Consider the following 21,961-nt stretch of genomic DNA (forward strand, 5'->3'; position numbering starts at 1 on the left):
ATCTTATTTGAAGGGTTTTTTAGACAAATATTTCTGTTTCATTGAAAACGTGACCATTGCCTCTCAGAATATAAGCTTGGCAATGCCCCTCAAGGGTGTTTATCTTGTGCAGTCAAATGACTTGTCAACTGTCAAAGCTGGTCGCGGTCATTGGTGTCCAACAGTCTTATTGGAATTGCAACTCTTCTGACTATCCCGGTTAAAGTGCTCACCCGGCGGTGATCTGTTTACAAACAAACGTCCGGTAACATGGCAATTGCCGAAACTTGCTCTTGAACCAATAAAAGCATTGTGTGTCCCTTTTCCCACAACACACCACCCCCGTCCGCGAGTCGCAGCCGTTCGCTGTGACAAAATCGCAATGAAACGACTTTCTTATCAGCAATTGTGCTTCCCATTGTTTATGCTAATTTGTAACGTGTAAAACGAGTCGCAAGGTGAAGTGGAAATTACGGACGAGATATCTCCACCGTAAGCTCAGTGGTACGAGCGCAATTCAACTGCCGAATGAGCGCCCGAAGAATTTGGTTTCGTCACAACAGTTTTGCAAACGACGACACTGATCACCAGCAGAGATCAGGCGCAGGAATTTCGAAATCGCTGGAGCCACGTCTGGCGCACATTCGTAGGGTAGGGAGGAAACTAGCTACAAAGTCATCACGGAGCAACTAACACAAATGTTCACGTCGCTCAAGAATAAAATCAAGGAGGAAACGGGAAATGAAGTCCCCGCGCTTCCAGCCCGCCTGCCGAGCTCGAGCGGTAGCCGCTACAGCCGTGGCAGGCTATCCTCAGCAGCCAGTATTGCGTCACTCGACGATTGGGAGCAGGTAAGACCAATTGCATCCCCCGATCCGCTCCAATTACTATCTTACAATCCATTTCCCAGAAAGAAACCGAAATCAACAATCTCCGCGTGCAATGCAACGAACTGACCTCCAAGCATTGTGAGCTTTCCGCGCGGCTGGAAAAACTCGAAGAGGAGAAATCGCGTCTCGAGAAAACCAACGAAATCCTTCTGGAATCGGTGCGGGTGGCGCAGACACAGAAGGATTTGATCTGCGCCGAACAGGAGAGCATACAAAACATTCAACAGGCGGAGATCGCCAAACTGAAGTCGTTGCTTTCGTTTCGGGAACAAGAAGCTGTTGATCGATTGGCTGTGATAAAAACAAATCAACAACAAATTGATAATCTCAGAACGGAACTGGAACGACTGAAACCCATTGAGCCGATGGCGGAAGATTTGAAGGTAATTTTCGAGCTGGAACGGGGGTGGTAATGTTCTGGGTTTGCTAATTTAGTTCATGACAATGGGACTCTCTGGGGTAAAGCTTCATCCAGAATCAAGTTTATTTCCATAAAATGAAGGCTTCTTACGGGCTGCACTTTTCTGCTCTAAAGTTTTTATTTTTGTCTGCGTTGCACTAATTGAACACTAGTAATTTTCATTTATATTTCGGAGGTAGTTGAGGGTAAAATGAAGGAAATAAATTAAAAGACGCCGGAGGACATGCGCATACGTTGACTATTGAAATTTGGGTTCTGCTCAGTGTGTGAATATTTTGATAAAAGCTTATACCTATAGATAGTGTCGTTCACCGTCCCGCCCTCTATGATTCTTCGCGTTGGCCGACTATCAAAGACAATGAACGGTGTCTCGCGGTAATGGAGACGAAGATATTGCATTGGACGAGTGGCGTAACACGCCGTGAACACATCCAAAATGAGGGCATCCGCAATCGATATGGAGTTGAACCGATGGTAGAAAAATGTCGAGAGAGACGTTTTCGATGGTGTGAACATGTAATTCGTCCTGACGGAAACTCACTAGTGTGGACATCGAAATCGATGGGAAACGGCCAAAATGATCGCCGCAACAAAGTTGGTTTAATATTGTAGACGGTGATTTGAGAGCTTCTCAACTCCATCCAGATTGGGCCCATGTAGACCAAAATAACGCAACTGATGAAGACGACCCGATTCCTTCTGGACGAATGTGGCGCTGCCTCGAGAAGGCGTTAGCTGCGATGCCGCGAATCATTTTTGAAAAAATTTACTATGCCATTTGCGTGCCTTTTTATACAACAAGGACTTCTTTTTCTTCAGCCTTTGTGCCGTTCACAAGCGGGGCCGGTCCGTCGTGATCGGCCTCGCCATTTGGCCCTATCAAATGCCTGATCTGGATGCAATCGCGAGGATTTTAAATCCCCATCCATTGTATCAAGTCACCGTTGTTTTGGCCGGCCTTTGGTCGCTTACCATCGACGATCGATGTTCAGACCTTGGAAAGTGAATTCTTGGTGGCGCGAATTACGTGACCATACCATCGAAGACGTCTCTCTCGCAGTTTTTCCACGATCGCTGCAACCCAATATTGATCGCGGATATCCTCAATTCGGGTGTGATCAAAACGTGTCACGTCACTACTCCAACGCAACATCTTCGTCTCCATTACGCAAGACGCTCTTCATTGTCTCATATAATCGGCCAACAGTCAGAACCATAGAGAGCGACAGGACGGACGATAGTGCAGTATATTTTAGATTTGAGACGTTCGTTGATACGTCGATCACAAAGAACACCAGCTGTGGAATGCCACTTCATCCAGGTTGCGCTAATCCGTGAAACAATTTCATAGTGCAGTTCTCCATTGGCTGATGGCGTTGACCCAAGGTATTTAAATCGCTAAGTTCTGGGCAGGTCACTGCCGCTGGCAGTGATTGTGGCTGTTTCATGGGGATTGGTCGTCAAAAATTCAATTTTGTTTAGATTCAATCTGAGACCGTGTTGCATGAGGCAATCATTCCAGATTTGGACAAGTTGCTCGGGATCATTTTGGCTATCAGATGCTAGGAAAACATCATCTGCATAAAGAGGTGTAGGACGCAGGACTTGGATATCCCGTGTGACGGTGTCCATAACAAGAAAAAAGAGGCACTGTTGTCGTAGGCATACCAGATGAGTTCGTGTGACACACGGTCTAACGCTTTCTCTAGATCCAAAAATCCAATGTTAAGAGGGCGATGCTTCTCACGGTATTTCTCCATGAGTAACCGCGCAGCGTGAATTACGCCAGTAGTTCCACAGTTCTTGACAAATCCGGCTTGATTCACGGTTATTTCAACAATTTCGCGAATACGGTTGTCAAGAATGCGTTCAAAAATTTTCATGGTATGGGAAAGCAACCGGGTCGGACGGTAATTTGAACATTCTGCTGGGCTACCTTTCTTTTTCCATATTGGAACAGTGGTACTTTGTTGCCAGTCAGATGGTTTACTTCCTTCCTGAATAACTCGATTAAAAAATTCACTGAGCCACAGTGTTGGGTCCCAGCTCTTCGCTTTCCAGAGTTCAGATACGATGTCGTCAGGCCCTGTGGCTTTCCCCGATTTCATTCGTCTTATTGCCTCCTCGACTTCAGTTGCGCTGACAGGTGGAACTGGTCCAAATGTCGGCAATGATTGTGGAAGTGGAGGATGAGCAAATTCTTCAGTTGAAATCTGCTCGAAGTATTCTCGCCCTCTAGCAGAGTACCTTTCTCGTAATTAACGCAACAGAAGTGTTTGATATCCTGTACACGTTCGTTTCGGCTTTTGGCAAGTCGATACAGATTTCTCTCGCCATCGTAAAGATTTTTGTAATGGGCTGCTCGATTGACAGCGATTGCTTTTTTTGCTTCACGGTTTCCTATAAATTTGCTAATTAGCCGGTGTTTTATCGTCGAGAAATTTGTAGTAGAGGCGTTTCTTTTCACGGACCTTCTTTTCAACATCGTCATTCCAAAGCCAAGTATCGCGGTTGATGTACCGCTTACCTGGCTTGGTGACCCCGAGGCTTGTTTTGTGGATCATGTCTTTCATTTGATTACCCTAATCGGTTGAAATTAAAAATCTTCGGCAGAACTTATTTGAGGAATAAAGAAATTGGTAAATTGGTCTTACGTATGGACAGATTACATTTCTCAATCTTTAATGTTAGTAAATACCTTCAGCAGTGCGAAGAGTCGACAGTGAAGAATTCGGCAAGTAAAAACGTGTGTCTTTTCAAGACGATGAAATAACAAACCATACCGCAAATAACACTTGGTATCCAAAATAATGGCAAAGTATTTGTGTCAATTGAAACTGTACGAAATGTCTCAAGAGACTCAAGGACGTCCAAAAGTGAAGAAGCTACACTTACAGTGAGGCATTAAAAACGGCAGCTAGATTTGGCGAATAAGTATAAATCTTATACTATTGAGGAATGGAAGAAGGTTATATAGCCGGACGAAGCGAAAATTAGTAGATTAGGTTCTGAAAGCAAGCAGTAGGCATGGAAACAGAAAGGGTCCAATATCTACTGTAAAATTTGGCGGCGGCTCTCTGATGCCATGTGAGTGTATGAAATAAAGTGGCACTGGTCAGTACAAGAGGATTATGAGCAGAATGACGACATTGGAATAATTTCCCATTTTAGACAAATGTTTATTGGAAATCAAAATAAAATTTTCCAGGAAAGTAGCCACCCCAAACATGCAGCCAAGTTTTCTAGGGAATAGTTTGCAGGGTAAAATGGATATTCTGGACTGGACTCTCCCCCACATCTAAATTCGATAGAACATCTGTGGGGCATTTGAGACGAGAACTGGGCAAAGTGCAAAAAGTCCCTACATACGCCGATGGACGCCCATGACAGAATAAATGCTACATTATGGGGGAAAGGAAGTTATACTAAGTAATAGTGTGAAGTTTCAAAAAATTGATCGAGTATGTTTAGTTCCTGTTTTATTTTAGTTTATATTTTATGTCACGTGGAAGATGGAAACCTGTACCTTTTTTTATAATATAGTTTATTAGATGTAGTTGTCCGGATGGGTCAAGTATTTAGAGGGCTGTTCAAATTCCCCATGTCTGAATGTCAGATACCGGTCAACTTAGCTGTGAATGAGTACCTGAGTCAAATCAGGGTAATAATCTCGGGCGAACGCAATGCTAACCTCATTGCCTCACAGCTGAGTCCACTGGTATCCAACGTCAAATCACTTTACAAATTCCACTGCCACCAGTGAGATTTCAACCGTGACCTTCCGTATGACAGTGCTCTAACCACTCAACTATCCGGACACACATTGAGTCACTGTATATATAAATATAAAGTGGAATATATCGGGAATAGGCTGCAAACATTTATTAAGTTACAGCAAATAGAAGAGCACGCGCCATATTGACATGTATACAAAACGAACATTTTACGCAACACAACTAAGATTCTGTTGAACCGATCGGGTTGAAATTTTCACACATTATTTTACACATCAGTATTTCTTATTTTTATTCTGGGTTTTCAATGAAGAGTAGACGCCATTTGAATACACATTTAGCAAGATAAAATTCCAATTGTGATTCGGACGATAGAGGCAGGCTCCAGATTACTACAAATGGAAGTGTGCTAATGACCAGCGACACACCTTTTCTTTAAAGAAGAGAAGAAGAAGATTTTGACCGTAAAAAAACAAATACAAACGATTATCAAATTCATTAACTGAAAATCTAAAAAGTTTGAACGAATTACATTTATTTTTATCGCCAAAATAAATTCTAAAACAAGTCGGGAAACCGAAAACTGGACGCTTCAGTTATAAAAGGTTTTGTGTTCCCCTATGAGTGCATGACAGCTCCGGGTATAAATAATTAAAAATTCAAATGCGTTCTATTTTTGAAAGAGCCTTTTACACTAATAATTTCTTCTGGAAAGCTCTATGTTGATAATAGTTTCATCACAACCTCTGATTTTTTTGAGACTCATAGGTTGGGTATTTTCCGAAAATGAGTTGTGTCTTACTTCAAGTGTACACATTTTGATTCCTTACTTGCGCATTTTACAATTTACTTAAAAATTTCTACCAGTTTCTGGGAGACCTTTCATTTGACACCCCACATTACTATTTGGTAGAAAAAATTGTGACATCCCCCCTTTGCATATGGGGAGCCCCCCTTTAAACTCTACCTAAATTTGTGTCGCTCGGTGTATGCGTGGGATTTCATAGTTGCCATATGTTCATCGAATTTCGTTTGGATCGATGGACTTGGAACTTGTGGACAAACAGCTCTTAGATTTTACATTACCATAACGCAACGTTGCACAATGCCATCATTATTCTTTAATTATTGACCAAACACATATCGAATACCATCCAAACTCCAACGAATTCATCTGATTTGTCTGCCTGCGATTTTTTTCTAGAATGAAGAAACTATTACGGAGTATGCTTTTCACCAGCGGACAGCAGATAAGAGAAAAACGGATGATGGCTCTAATGGACATAGCAAATACTGAGCATAAAAATATTTTAGTTATTATCAATAAGAAGCACGCAAGCACTTCTCCAGAGTGGTAATTTTCGCCGCGCTGGTCACGACCCCACTTTTCCACTCACTAGACGTTATCAAAATTCTTTAGAGTTGTGAAACAGTAAATAATGGACAGCTTTGCAGAAACTATAGGCATGAAAGATCAAGTAGGAGACTAGACTATCAAGTCTACCCACAGCTTATGGGGGAAACATTTTGTTAAGGGGGAGCAGTTGGTGCTGCGTGCGTGCGTTACGATAATGATTAGCCACTCTATCCACAAGAGGTAAAACTTCACCAGTAGTAATAGATGGCTAACAGCAGTATATAGTTCCATCATCAGACCAGCTAATTGTGATGTTCACAATGTCGGCGCTTTGGGTAGATTCCCCTGCTACTGAGTAACTGCTCTACTTAACCCTTTAGCAATTAGCTAACTATCAGGGAAGAGACCACTTCGGTAGAGAAAAAGTTCAGGTGGTTCCCAACGTTCTAAATCCAAGTAAATATCTGGAAGTAATTAGCACTGACACAGTACTCCCCAGTACAATTACATGGTACCAACATATACCCCGCAGCACGACCTGGGCCGAGAACGTTGACATTTCCGTCTGGATGAATTCACGGAGGGAATTTGCTGCTTGACTGCGCATTTCTCCGTTTGCAGCTTTTTGAGTTGAATTGATAACCGTTGGACTAGCTGGGTTGAACAGGTTTCTTCCGATAAAGATGCTTCTGCGATGCTTGATGTCGAAGGAAGTGCAGGATAAACCTTGTCAGCTAAGTTGGTTGCAGTTTGTAGTGTACTGTACTGTACATCTCGGTTTATTCTTCCCATAATATCAATATCGTCAGCATAGGCCAGTAGTTGAGTGGACTTGAAGAGGATTGTCCCTCCCGCATTTGCATCAACATCGCGGATCACCTTTTCCAGGGCCAGAATGAACGATGTCTTAGATCGTTGTTGATGTTGAATGGTCTCGAGAATCATCCTGCTGCTATTACCTGGCCTCGCACATTGGTCAGTCTAGTCAGTCTTATCAGTTTGATTGGGATACCAAATTCGCTCATGGTCGTGTAGAGTTTCACGCTGGCTATACTAACTATCATTGACGGTCTTGAAGTCGATGAAACGATGGTGCAACTGACAGTCAAATTCCAACAGTTTTTCCATTGCTGGCCACAGAGAGAAAATCTGAGCTCCTGCTGATTTGCGTAGAGTGAAGCCTCTTTGGTATGGGCGGATGACATTCTGGCCATATAGGGCTATCCGGCCTTTCAAGATAGCGGAGAATATTTTATAGATCGTTCTCAACGATGTGATGTCTTTATAATTGCTGCACTCCCCGTTTTATGTATGAGACAGTTACGTCTCCCGCCAACTTAATCCCAAGGTCTTCTTGAGACACAGATTGATTTTGTGACCACAATCAGAGCCCCGCTGACACAAGTACAACAACATAAACTGATATACTGAGTGTATGGCTCAGCATTCATACTGTTGCAAGACCCATCTAAATCTCTACCGAACTAAGGAGTACGGCACCCGTTTTGAAGCAACACATGTTTGAGGCCCATTGGTCTCTGTTCGCTTGAACCTAACCACAATCCCCATGAAGCTCCGACTAGGGGACCAACGGCAACAACCGACCTGACTTCACATGAAACAGGAATTCTCCTGAAACATGGTGACAGTATACCCCTGGTTAGGTTTCGTGCAGACTCGGGTCTTATCGGGCATTCGCCTACTTCATTGTGGCCAGCAAACCGATGTGATACAGCATTTCCCGGTGCCATCACTATGGAGGTTCTCCTCGGCCAGTCTGAGTTTAACTTTGCTGTGCTCCATTTGCGGGTGTATCATTTTTTGTTAGTTGTTGGGTCCTCATGAGCAATTTCAATTTCATAAAAGACATATTGGTGAACAAAATTGACTGACGGTTTCGTTCCCTCTTTTTTGGGCTAACCATCCAACTTTTTTAAAAAAAATTGATTGAGGGGTGCGTGGACCACGAGAGAGGAAGTGAGTTGCTTCCCAAGTGGTCCGGTCCGTCGTCAAGTGGATGCGGACTCAGGACTCCCTGCATCCTCAACAAAAACAGACATTAGTGATTATTGCCCTCATAGTCTTCGAGAACTTTCTAACTTATGGCCCCTCTGGTTAGTCTCTCCGATATCACGGTTATTATGTCCTTGTAATCCGGTCGTCTAAAGATGAATCAGAGTCCTTGTTTGCAACACTAAATGTGTGGCACGTAGAAGACTCTTTCATAAAACATTCAAAATTAGTTACAAAGCGTTGATCCACGGGGCAGGAAACTTTGGGTTCATTTTCTGTATATTAAAACGATTTTCATTATATATAAGTCGCCATAAATTGCCACTAGTTTCATTTTGAATTCAATCTTTCCTAGATTTTTAAGAAAAACCACGCACTATTGCATTCTGCTGCACTTTTCCATTTTATTCATTTTTATCTAAACTTCTTTAATCGTGTTGTCGCCATTTAAATTATTTCAAATTGTTTTTATTTAAAGTGCTTGTTACATGTTTAGTTTTTGGGTTTGATTACACACACACACGCTTTGGGTACGTATTCACGAAATGAAATTTCAATTTCTGCATTCCCCATTGAAGTTGCATAAAAAACGCTTCCTCTTTTCCAGGACGAATTGGAGCGGTTTCGTCATAGTGCTCAGCTCGAAAAAAATAACCTCACAACAACGCTGGCTGCAGTTGAGGAGGAAAATCGTCATTTGAAAAGTCGACTACAAATCGTAGATCAGTCTCGATTAGAGATAGTTGCATCCCTGAATTCTGATGAGAAAGTGCAGGCACTGGCGCAAGAAAGAAAATTACTTGAGCAACATTTAGAAGAGGCTCATCTGCAATTATCGGATATAAAGAGTTCTTGGAGTGGACAGAATTTAGCTTTGGAAACACAATTGAGTCGTCTTTCGAAACAAGTCGCCGAAGAGACGACGGAAAAACGGAAGGCCATCAAAGCTAGGGATGAGATGAGCGAGAAAGTCAAGCAATTGGAATTTGATTTGGCCAAGTGGAAGGAGGAGGTTCAACAACGTGATAATAAGGTAAGGGATGGATTGTTGTGTATATTTTTCAGCACTCGTTTCGGGTGATGTAGAAGAGGATCAGTAATTTTTCCCACTTGTGATCTCCAGATTGCGCTGCTAGAAGATGAAATCGACGAACTAACATCAGCTTTAAGGGAGTGTCGTCTTGAAAATGAGGAGGAGGTAGCATTTTTACGTAATAAAGTCGTAAGTAACGTGGGAAACGGTGACACCTAATCTTAATATTAGCCTTAAAAAGACACAAATTCGCTTCCAAACTTGCTTTTATTAGCCTTATTGTATTTCAATTATTTAATTAATTTTTTTAGTTATTTACTTATGTATTATGTTTGGTAACTAACACACTCCGAAAGTATTATGATTGTTGATATTTTGTGTTAGACAAGTTCTAAGTGTTATTATTCCTTAAATAAATATTTATTAGATCAAATATATCCTTGTTTTCTTTTTTAAATTATGTTTATAGTTATTCTTTTCATTACCAAGTTGGTAACGGGGGGTTGGTGGAAATCTTTTAATGGAACTTGAGTTGGTAATATTTCCATAAAAGTATTCCTTTGAGAAGAGTAACTCTTTGAACCCAGTAAAGGTAATCGATTGTCTGAATCAATATATTTCATTATTCGTTGGTGGAAGAATCGAATCGCCTAGAAAATTCGGGAAAGGGTTGAATGTTCTACGATTTTTTTGCTTAATAGAATTACATTTCACAACCCCACAGAGATTTAGTCACGCAGTAATGGAATGTTCCATTTAAATTCGCTTTTCATTTTGCACTCCATTTACGTATGCTTTCCTACTAACGCCTTAGCTCCACAAGGCACATTTCCATCACACCCAACTCTAGCTGTTAATCCCTTTCACAGGAATCACAAAATGAGGAAATTCTCGATCTGAAAAATCGCCTTAATGCCGCAGATGAACGTTTCAATGAGTTTGTCGAGAAATCGGAGCAGGTCACGCAAGCTTTACGCAAACAAAATACATCCCTTCAAGAGCAGCTACAAAACATTACGAATGCATTTGAAACTGAAAAGCAGGAGAAGCTTACAGCATTATTACGCAATGCAGAAATATCCCAAAGTGAAGAAATCCTTAAAAAGGAACTTCGAATCGAACGGAATGAAGTAACAGAACTACTTGACAAAGTAGAAGAGCTTGAGAAGGCCTTACGAACGAAGGACGATGAAATTTTAGTTTTAAATTCCAAACTAGAGGAATTGAGTGCAGCGATTAGTAGTCAAAGCGATCAAATTGCACACGTGAATGATCTCCATACGCAGCTAAACGAAAAGAACAAGGTACGGCTGAATTAAAACAAACACAATATAAACTTAATTTATTCCAAAAATAAATAAATGTCTCAATGGATTTGTAATCTCTTCCCTTGCAGTCAATAAAGGTGCTCAACCAACGACTGGCTGATTTGAAGAAAACATTGCAGAACGAAATAAAAAGCAGTAATTTTAGCGAAACGAATGTTTTAATGGCCGGATCGGTTATTGGTTCAGAGAAAGCAATTCACAATGAAATCCGAAGTAATGGCAATTCAACAGGCGGCTCTATTATTATGGACGAAGTGAATTTTAAATATTTGAAACATGTGATAGTGAAATTCTTGACTAGTCGAGAGGTGAGTATTTTTATTTTGTTGTTTGTTATTTTAACGAATGTGGATACGCTTTAATTCTGTACTAATTAATCATTGAAATGTTGAAGTTGTCTTATTCTATGGCGCTGCAGTATAATGTCGGTCCTTGGGCTCCTGAAGCCTTCATCTTGCCTCTTTTTGGTCGAGTGATGGCGTCTTCCAATTTCGGAAAATAAGCTGCATATAGCGTATATTGTCCACTGAGCCCTCCCATATGTTTCGTGCTTTTCCTGGCTCTACATCACCTGCCCCGAAGCTGTCGAATCTTAATATGGACGACGGCTGCTGCTTCGTTGTGTGATAGGTACAACTCACTGTTGTATTTTATTTTGCTTCCGCCGTCTATCCTTACTGGGCCTATGAATCTCAACATTCGAAAGCACTGATTTTCTACTCTCCGGCTTGGTTCATCGTTCACGTATCCCGTAATATAGGACGGGCCGGCTTTGTTTTCCTGTGTGCATTTCTAGTTTTCAGATTTGACGGTATGAATGTTTTGTCGGTCTTTTGTGAAAGTGGTGCCTGAATAGACAAAACTGTGGACGTGTTCAAAGTTGTAATCCTTTAATATCGTGTTTGGTCTGATTAGTATCTTCCGTCTGGTTTGTGGAATTATTTTGGCCTTCATTCTCTCTCAATCATGCCAGGATATTTATATTGTGGCGATGCCACGTCCGCCTTTACTAATTATTTTAACTACCTTTCTTTTGGTCTTCTCCCTAAAATTATTTAAATGTTATAGAGATACGTAGAGCGGGCACACTTGCTGCCAGTCGAAATAGATAACGCATACAACCACTTACGCGAACAACTAATAAAGCAGTTGCGTGCCAGTCAGTCGAAGATAACTGGAGGGCACTATCATGAGTCATGATAAACCCTTCTAGCATCTCCGTCGCCTACACAGTCTTGGCCGCACCGCAGTTCTAGAACCACTGATGCAAATTCTATGAGTAAGATACTTATCATCTGCCACTACAAACTGTAGCCTACTGAGCTGATAAATTCTACGTCACAACAGTAACAGAAACCCTTTTCACACAGCTAATCCAATAGTTGTCAAATCAACTGGCAGACCTGCGAACTAAGCTATACGCGGTTAAAGAAGAGTCCCTCTCTGTGAATTTTTCCGGACGTAAACGCGTCCACCCCCATCACGTTCACAATACAGTTCCGAAACTCTTGAACCCATTAAATGCACGAGACCGTGTAACTGGGCCGCGAGGAATGACCTCGATTCATCCTCTTTATGTCATTTGTCTTGTTCAACAAAAACGCGTAGACACGGTTCCTCTTAGAAAGCCGCGCCGATATATGCGTTTATCCGCGCTCTAAATTTTAGGAACCATGCAGAAACACACAATGCGAGCTTTCGGCAGTCAAAGGGCCACAGATTGCCACATACGGAACCACCAACCTAACATTCAACCTTGACCTTCAAAGGAATTTCCCTTGGAGATTCATGATAGTGGACATTTCTAAACCCATGCTCGGCGCATATTTCTTAGCACCGACTATCAGGACAATTACTGGAGGAAGCCTGTACCGATACAATCCACTGGACTTTCCGGGAATAACTCTCCCGGACAGAGCCGGAAGAATGACGTACCAACGAGCTAAGCCTTATGTAGCTACAACATCAGGAAATCAGTTACTTTGAAACCCAAACGCGTTGAGGAAAAGAACTACCGTGAACTAGTTAGCATTCGCGTATTCATCAAATAGTTCATGATCTGCGCTCGTGCATATGGTGTCTAAAAACTAAAAATTACGAGTGCAAATCGTGTAAAGATTATCGCGCGGATTTGCGTCGACTAGTACCTAGTTCAGCACATCCAAGATTTCATCTGAGCGCTCAATGGGAAAAATATCTTTTCAATAATAGATCTAGTAAGAGCATTTAACCAAATCCCGACAAGTGAAGAAGGTATACCAAAAACTGCCATCACAGCACCATTCGACATTTGGCCTGTGAAATACAGCACAAAAGTTCCAGTGATTCATCGAGGCTTTGAGAAGTTTTGTTTCTGCTTTATCACCAACCACTTGAAATCTCAGCTCTATAGGTTGAAACGATATGGAGTGGTAATGAATCTCAACAAACGCATTTTTGATGAGCAAGAGGCCAGTTTCTTAGGATACCATGTCGTTGGCTAACCAAAGTCAAAGTGATCCAATTTTACGTAAAATAGATCAGAGCATTCTTGGGTATCTTAACTTTTAAGAGAAGGTTCACATCCAGAGCTATAGCAGTACCCGGCATTACTCTTCCAGATTTTTCTCAGTAAAATCAATCTAGCGCATTGTTTGGAGCTTTCAAGAAAGCACTCGAACGACCATCGTTGTTTGTGTATCCGAAACTTGACACACTTCTGGCCATCTTCTGCGATAGTCTGGTTGTGATTTGAGCAGCCATTCAACAAAACACCAACTATAGCTGGGAGTCATTGGATTTTTTCCCAAGGAAGCTAGGTCCAATGGAACGTAAATACGAAGTATATTGCCAAAAGCAACTGGTTCTGTACCTAGCGACAAAATACTTTTGTCATATGGTTGAAGCAAGAGAGTTTCCTGTCTTTATGGGTTACAAACCGTTATAAAAAGGGCGAGCCATCCCATCCAGGACAAACGTCAGCGACTATCAAAACCAATCAATAGTAACTCCTCATGTAACTTAGCCAGTCGGGGTCCTTGCGCCACCATAATCTTGATTCGAGCACGTGTATCGGGATGTTATCGTTATGCCTTATTACGAGGGGCAACGCTACTGAGTGACCATGGTAGACCGTTTTTCACGTTGGCCGGAGATAGTGTGGCGGCACATCGGAGGCAAGAACCCGCGACTGCATTGCCGGCGGTGAGATCACCTCTATCAGACGCACTGAATTGCCACCGACACAGCTGGCGACCTGGCACGGAGCCGGCGAGCGCGTTCCTTCTTTCTTCTAGTTTCGACTATCGGCGAGGGCGGAGCTAGTAGAAAAGTGCACATAGTAGTAGTATTTTTTATTCTTTTCTTACCCGCAGTAGTGTGCTTCTTCCGTACAAGTGTTTGGTTGTGATTTTCATCACTAAAATAAAGAGAGAATCTATATTTGCGTCATCAATTTGATCACGTCGGCCACGTGAACATCAAGTAACGCTAAAATAGCACCGCTCCCAACTCAAAAAGCCATCATAATTACCAGAGATTATGGATCTCCAAATTCGCTACACCACTCAGAGTAGGGAAGGTTTCAAGGCCCAACTCGGATCAGAACTATAGCGTACCTTTCTGTAGTTAATAATTTAGTTGACCGTTTTTATCGTTAGTTGAAAGTAATGATACGCTACTACCTTCCTCCACCATATACGGAGTGGAAGCATTACTTATAGTACTACTAAGCAATCGCGCAGCTTCGGAGGAAGACATTGGCACAAGCGCTGCGGAGTGTATGGTAAGCCATTATTTCTCCTAGGTGAATTTTTCGATTCACCATCCAACAATAAAAAGTATACACGCATAACTTTGAACTGCCGACAACAAGTTATGTCATTTCCAACAACAATATCAGGGCCTATTTCAGTAATCAGTTAAACAGGCAAGTTTTTTAAATTGGAAGTTGTCAGGCACCATAGGATCCATCGATCCAAACCTGTTTACGCGATGGGTCACGACATGAAAGGGTATCCGATCTTGAAGAAACACCAGAAAATCATCGTAACAATGTCTGCTTTCTGAAGAGACATCACGAAAATCGGTCAAACTTCCCTTTAGTTCCCACAAATTCCAGTAGACGGGTTAGGTTTCCAAATCGGTACTAGGCAGGAGGTTAGTAATTTCTCGAACCCGGCTGCATGTGGAAATAATATCAACATATATTCTCAGTTAGTATCAGGACACGGCCAGCTCGATTATCGTAATTTCCTTGCATCCAATCACTGACAGTGGAGTCCTGGCGCAGTGCTAATTATAATACTTACAGACATATACTTGAAAAAGAAAATCAGGACCATCTACTTTAATTACCTTCCTTTTCTACCCAAGTGATAGTTTCCCAAAAAGTTGTTTAATTGTTAGAGGGTTGATGAGAGCAATGACCATTTCAGCTGGTAGGCCCCAAAATATCATTCCAGGTAGGCAACTATCTGCGATAATTTGAACGGTAGCGTATAATTTAAATTCGCTGGCAACTTTCGGATTGTATTCTCCAAAATGATGTTGAAAAACGTTGAGGCCAATCCATCGCTTTTCTTTAATTCAGAGTCTGTGCGAAACGCTTGTTAACTTGCTTTGTATCTTCGCTTGAATGCTAGACAGCTCCCGCAGTATAGTTTGTCACATTTCTTATAAATAGGGCAATTGACACTTTGCACTAATCCTCCAGCATAAATGTATTTTTCGGGGGACTTTAGCGATTAAATTAGTTGAAATGTTTAAACGGTTTTTCCTTTTTCGGTAGTGTTTTATTTTAATACATAGAAACCGATATTTCAGTACTACAAAGCCGTGTAGCAAACAATATTTAGGAGCTCATGAAGCTTACTGATCATCTCCACACTAGGCCTGATCAGAGAGGGGGGAAAGGGAGTTATTTCTCCTGGGCCCGAAGTTTTTTCGGTGGACTAGACAATTCCTGCATTATTTTTACTCCAGACACGGTTTTTCTCGTTGTGTTATGCCATTTATCTTGCCAAATCATTGAGGTTCATTTCTGCACTCTATGTTGGGCATAATCTTTCATGGATAATTGCTCTCCACTCAATTTCGCAAAGAGATGGTATTTGTTTCTCTCCATTGTTGGCCATCAAATCGGCGAAGGTGGGCAAGTACACATGTTTTGTTGTTATCACTTCTGTACAAATACTTTATTCCTGAGTCTCTATGGGGTCTTATTTATATTGACAATTATTTGTGCCAACAAAGTTTCCTTCATTGGGTTATTATAAGTTAAAGATCTCTATTCACGTCTTCATATTCCACTAACTAACGGGATTTGTGAAATCGAGGGCAATTCTTACGTAAATCGGCAACCAAGATCATAGAAAGAAACTCCGGATCCGGAGTGAAAATTGTTTAAAAATCAACCTAAACCCCAGATCTGGGAGCAGTTACCTTTACTCGCAATCAGATCGTGCAAATGTCGGAACGTTGCGTTGCGGGACCGTTACCAGATTCGACTGAAATATGCCTCGTTTGAGCACTCTTTCTTTGAAATGTTTTCTAACAAGAACTCGTATTTCCGTACTTTAAACTTCATCTTCCAAAGCCTAAAGCCCATCCCACAAAGCAGATGAAATCAATTCACCAAGAACTTATATGCTGCGAGCTTCCTTGCAAAAATAGGCCTAATTAGAGGAGGAAGGAAAAGGCTATGCCCCTCGAGTTCTGACTGTTTTCACGAGCGTGGAATGGTATCTTCATTGAAATAAAGTAACAATAGGTAGACTCGCATAATTTTCATTCCGGGCACGGATGTTCTCTCCACAGCTCTGCCTATACTCCTTGTTTATGGTAGCTCCACCGGTATTCCATCCACATCCGGTGCCCTGTTGTTTTTCAGTGTTTTAAGCGCATCCTTGATTTTTGAAAGTGCAAGTAGTGAAACAGATGCTTGTATGGCCTCTTCTCCTTCGATGTACGGAAATTAGATTGTGGCGTACAGTGACTCCTCGAAATATTGGGTGAATTGAATTTTTATCTGCTCCATGTCACCGACAAGGATCCCACATACGTTCCTGTAAAATATGGTTCTGGGCTGCAATTCTGCTATTATTCTTTTCATGAATTTGTAAGCGGATCTTGAATTATGTCTTCCAAAGTTTCCGTTCAATCTGCAAATCTCGTCATTTATGTGCTTGCGTTACGTCTTCCTGCAGATGTTGCCAGCGATATGACTTAATTCTATCTATTTGTCTGTTTAAGCTTTTGTGCGTCGCGTTTTTCTCATCGATGACCTACTAGTGTCCTTCTTCAAACTATTCACACCTTTTACGCCAAGGTTCGTATTCGATAGTTTTCCCTGTATCCGTCTTTAAGCTGAATCCACTTTACGTCAATGACATTGGCTTCCTGATGTTGGTTCAGCATCTGTAGGATTTGTGCTTGTAACATTCCGACATATTTCGATATCATCTCCTCATTTTGGGCCTTATCAATCAATGCACTCCTGTTATTTGGTATCCACCATCGATATCTTGCTCTGGTGAAACAGCCACCACTGTCGCAATTTGCCCCGCGGTATGAACTCAGGTCAACGATGCTAGATGCCCAAGTTCTCTTGTAGATTTTGTGGAAAGCAGGTCGATACGATCGCCATATTTCTGCCGTAAGTGAATTTGATGAGGCAGTTCCATTCTTGTCTTTTAAATTGTGGAGAATATGGCGTTGATGTCGCCGTGTGTCGTTCAAAGGCAGTGAATCAAATACTAACCCAAAGCGACGTCGTTATCGTCCCTACCTTCCATTAAAATATATGCGCTGATTAGCCCAACGTTGAAAAATTTATTTTCCACTTGAAGCGCACCAATTCTTTCATTAATTGGTCTGAGGGCGGTAACGCTGCGAGCGAAATTCTTATGAAATACACAAACCATGCAGTATCCTCGCGGTCCAGACTTTTTTCCGCTTTTGTGTGCTAAATAATTTCGTCCCCTGGATTACTTAGACTTCTATCTTATACTTTTCTACCTGTTCGATGAATACTCCAAACACACCAGTTCTGAACAGGGAACGTACGTTCCAGGTCCCGAACTCGGAGACCTTTTTCTATTGGCATAGTCATCGTTGTGTTTCCTATGCGATCCGGAGCTCAGTTTAGGATTCCAAAATAATATTATTTTGTAAACAAGTTTTATTCTGTTGTACGCCCCCAACCTAGAAAACTAGTCGGCTCATCTCTATTTTACCATTCACCATCGCTCCTCTGCTGCTTCACATAGCTAAGGGATCACCAGTGTGGAGGGGAGAGTAGGATTTGATAGTAGGACTGTACTTGTTAAATCAGCGTGCGCTATCCAAGTTTAATAAATCTAAATCTGCAAACCCCCTTAAGAGACATACTACCCTTCTATCTTTATATGATTGTCATGAAGCCTGTTATGGACCATAGCACGTCAACCCCAGAATTTCCTATATCCTAACTACCTTTAGCAAATCAAAATTTCAAATATTTTTTTTGTCTTTATTAAAGGTCGAGGCACGGCACTTAATACGAGCAGTTGCTACTCTACTTCATCTAAATACCGAAGAAGAAAAACTCCTCCACGACACCCTGACGTGGAAGATGAGTTGGTTCGGAACGAAACCGGATCATGGCCATGGCCAGCGGGCATTTTCTATACCGCCAAGTTAATATCGAATAACAGCTGTAGTACTTACTATTCTTATAAAGGATTCGATACGAATCTTCCCATTCTCGGATGGCGCTTCCAGGATAAAATTGTCGCATTAATCATTCACGCACACGATTGCAGAGAACAAAGTTGAAATAGAGAATCCCAATCCGAAAAACAAAAGAAAAAAACATAGAAAATGACAATAAAACATTTTGAAAATTTGAAAGAAAGAAGGAATCTTTCTGAGAAAATTATGAGCAGCTTTAGGAAAAAGATACAGGAGGAATATTGGAAGTATACAATTAGATCTTGATTCGTTTGAGCGAGAGAAGCATCATTTATACGTCACTTAATCGTTAAGAAATAGAATAAAATATTAACCAATTATCACCCAGAAGCTGTTTACTGACCATCACCTACTACGCTGATTCAATTCACATTAGAAGTTAGATTATTGCATGATCAATGTAGATAAGGTTCCCAAGAAATCGAAGCCAACCTAGCAAAAAAGAACCTTGAATTTTGGAATAGATACAATTGTTAACAATTTATTACTATCACTAATGAAACATCACCATCCTAGGCCAGTTCAATTCAACATCGCATTCCAAAACAAAAAGCGACTGAATAGTATTTATCAGTAAATGAGTTAAGCCAAAAATAATATCAGTTATCATATTATTGTATGTATTGAATGAAATGTGTATTAATTATGATAAGTGAATCCAGCATGTACTATATTGTTCATATGTTCATATAATTACGATGCTAACCATGTATTATCCTTTCGCCTCATTTTTCATTTTTTGATTCGAATTTCTTTAGTTTAGAAAATGCTGTGTAATTCGACTAATGGATGGAAATTTGCATTTATTAAGTTTGTGATTTTAACATGATCTTATTGTTTTTGACAAGACTTTTTCAATTAAATTATTATGTAAAACTAAGCGAATGGATTTTATTCTAATTTTACAACCAAACATCGTCTTTTTGAACTGATTCTTAGAATTTTTTCTTAGGAACCGCTAATAATATAACACTATCGAGTAAGAGTTGGTTCCTGAAAAAGGTTGTGCCAATCTTGGCCATTGAAACTCTCCAACCGTAGCATAGGAGCGAACGCAACACGGGCACATGGAATTTCCTTTTGGGTCCATTTCGGCGCCCTTCTTGTTACGTACATCCAAATGACAGCTCATGCGGTGGCGATTAGTTGAATCCCAGCTGACCTTGTACGTTGCTTTAAGGGGGTCATCCGGTGTGAAGGACGTTTTTTTTGGCTTTTTTTAGAATTTTTTTGTGAAGAACTAGATGAAGATACAAATACGAATTTTTCACCATACATTAATTAATATCTTGAGCATGAGTAGTAATTTTTCCAGCCCGATCGCATAGTTCGTTATTGAAATACAGAGCAATTTATACACCCATCACCAAAGAAAGGTGTTTTTCTGCTGCCACGCTAGAGGGCGCTACGATCATCTTAAAGAAAAAAAGTAAACAGCATTTTAACGTCAAGACTTAACTACAGTCCGCAAACTAAAATTATTAAAAAATATTAAAAGCTAAATTTTTGGTGACGTGTTAAACTTTCTTTTCTGAATTTTGGTGTTTTGTTAAGGCTTTTTTAATGAATAAAAAAAACTACTTAATGAATCGCATCCTTGATCAACCGGATCATGGCCATGGCCAGCGGGCATTTTCTATACCGCCAAGTTAATATCGAATAACAGCTGTAGTACTTACTATTCTTATAAAGGATTCGATACGAATCTTCCCATTCTCGGATGGCGCTTCCAGGATAAAATTGTCGCATTAATCATTCACGCACACGATTGCAGAGAACAAAGTTGAAATAGAGAATCCCAATCCGAAAAACAAAAGAAAAAAACATAGAAAATGACAATAAAACATTTTGAAAATTTGAAAGAAAGAAGGAATCTTTCTGAGAAAATTATGAGCAGCTTTAGGAAAAAGATACAGGAGGAATATTGGAAGTATACAATTAGATCTTGATTCGTTTGAGCGAGAGAAGCATCATTTATACGTCACTTAATCGTTAAGAAATAGAATAAAATATTAACCAATTATCACCCAGAAGCTGTTTACTGACCATCACCTACTACGCTGATTCAATTCACATTAGAAGTTAGATTATTGCATGATCAATGTAGATAAGGTTCCCAAGAAATCGAAGCCAACCTAGCAAAAAAGAACCTTGAATTTTGGAATAGATACAATTGTTAACAATTTATTACTATCACTAATGAAACATCACCATCCTAGGCCAGTTCAATTCAACATCGCATTCCAAAACAAAAAGCGACTGAATAGTATTTATCAGTAAATGAGTTAAGCCAAAAATAATATCAGTTATCATATTATTGTATGTATTGAATGAAATGTGTATTAATTATGATAAGTGAATCCAGCATGTACTATATTGTTCATATGTTCATATAATTACGATGCTAACCATGTATTATCCTTTCGCCTCATTTTTCATTTTTTGATTCGAATTTCTTTAGTTTAGAAAATGCTGTGTAATTCGACTAATGGATGGAAATTTGCATTTATTAAGTTTGTGATTTTAACATGATCTTATTGTTTTTGACAAGACTTTTTCAATTAAATTATTATGTAAAACTAAGCGAATGGATTTTATTCTAATTTTACAACCAAACATCGTCTTTTTGAACTGATTCTTAGAATTTTTTCTTAGGAACCGCTAATAATATAACACTATCGAGTAAGAGTTGGTTCCTGAAAAAGGTTGTGCCAATCTTGGCCATTGAAACTCTCCAACCGTAGCATAGGAGCGAACGCAACACGGGCACATGGAATTTCCTTTTGGGTCCATTTCGGCGCCCTTCTTGTTACGTACATCCAAATGACAGCTCATGCGGTGGCGATTAGTTGAATCCCAGCTGACCTTGTACGTTGCTTTAAGGGGGTCATCCGGTGTGAAGGACGTTTTTTTTTGGCTTTTTTTAGAATTTTTTTGTGAAGAACTAGATGAAGATACAAATACGAATTTTTCACCATACATTAATTAATATCTTGAGCATGAGTAGTAATTTTTCCAGCCCGATCGCATAGTTCGTTATTGAAATACAGAGCAATTTATACACCCATCACCAAAGAAAGGTGTTTTTCTGCTGCCACGCTAGAGGGCGCTACGATCATCTTAAAGAAAAAAAGTAAACAGCATTTTAACGTCAAGACTTAACTACAGTCCGCAAACTAAAATTATTAAAAAATATTAAAAGCTAAATTTTTGGTGACGTGTTAAACTTTCTTTTCTGAATTTTGGTGTTTTGTTAAGGCTTTTTTAATGAATAAAAAAAACTACTTAATGAATCGCATCCTTGATCAACCGGATCATGGCCATGGCCAGCGGGCATTTTCTATACCGCCAAGTTAATATCGAATAACAGCTGTAGTACTTACTATTCTTATAAAGGATTCGATACGAATCTTCCCATTCTCGGATGGCGCTTCCAGGATAAAATTGTCGCATTAATCATTCACGCACACGATTGCAGAGAACAAAGTTGAAATAG

At 40.4% G+C, this 21,961-nt stretch overlaps 1 protein-coding gene across 3 annotated transcripts; it reads left to right on the forward strand.

Annotated features, from left to right (window-relative positions):
* The first annotated feature begins 7 nt into the window (after positions 1–7).
* On the forward strand, positions 8–21,048 carry LOC119654867 (golgin subfamily A member 1). 3 transcript variants are annotated; one of them, XM_038060461.1, is made up of 8 exons: positions 8–830; positions 890–1,252; positions 9,002–9,427; positions 9,518–9,616; positions 10,297–10,731; positions 10,824–11,063; positions 18,254–18,454; positions 20,158–21,048. In XM_038060461.1, the coding sequence occupies exons 1-7, from the start codon at positions 678–680 to the stop codon at positions 18,413–18,415; spliced, it is 1,878 nt and encodes a 625-aa protein (XP_037916389.1). In that variant the 5' UTR covers positions 8–677; the 3' UTR covers positions 18,416–18,454; positions 20,158–21,048. The 3 variants fall into 3 exon arrangements, with proteins under 3 accessions (XP_037916389.1, XP_037916390.1, XP_037916388.1); XM_038060462.1 differs by lacking the exon at positions 20,158–21,048 and having other exon boundaries at positions 9–830; positions 9,518–9,592; positions 18,254–19,345; XM_038060460.1 differs by lacking the exon at positions 20,158–21,048 and having other exon boundaries at positions 10–830; positions 18,254–19,345.
* The last annotated feature ends 913 nt before the right edge of the window (positions 21,049–21,961 follow it).

The sequence above is a fragment of the Hermetia illucens genome, chromosome 4 (genome assembly GCF_905115235.1).
Source record: "Hermetia illucens chromosome 4, iHerIll2.2.curated.20191125, whole genome shotgun sequence".
NCBI classification, from domain to species: Eukaryota; Metazoa; Arthropoda; class Insecta; order Diptera; family Stratiomyidae; genus Hermetia; species Hermetia illucens.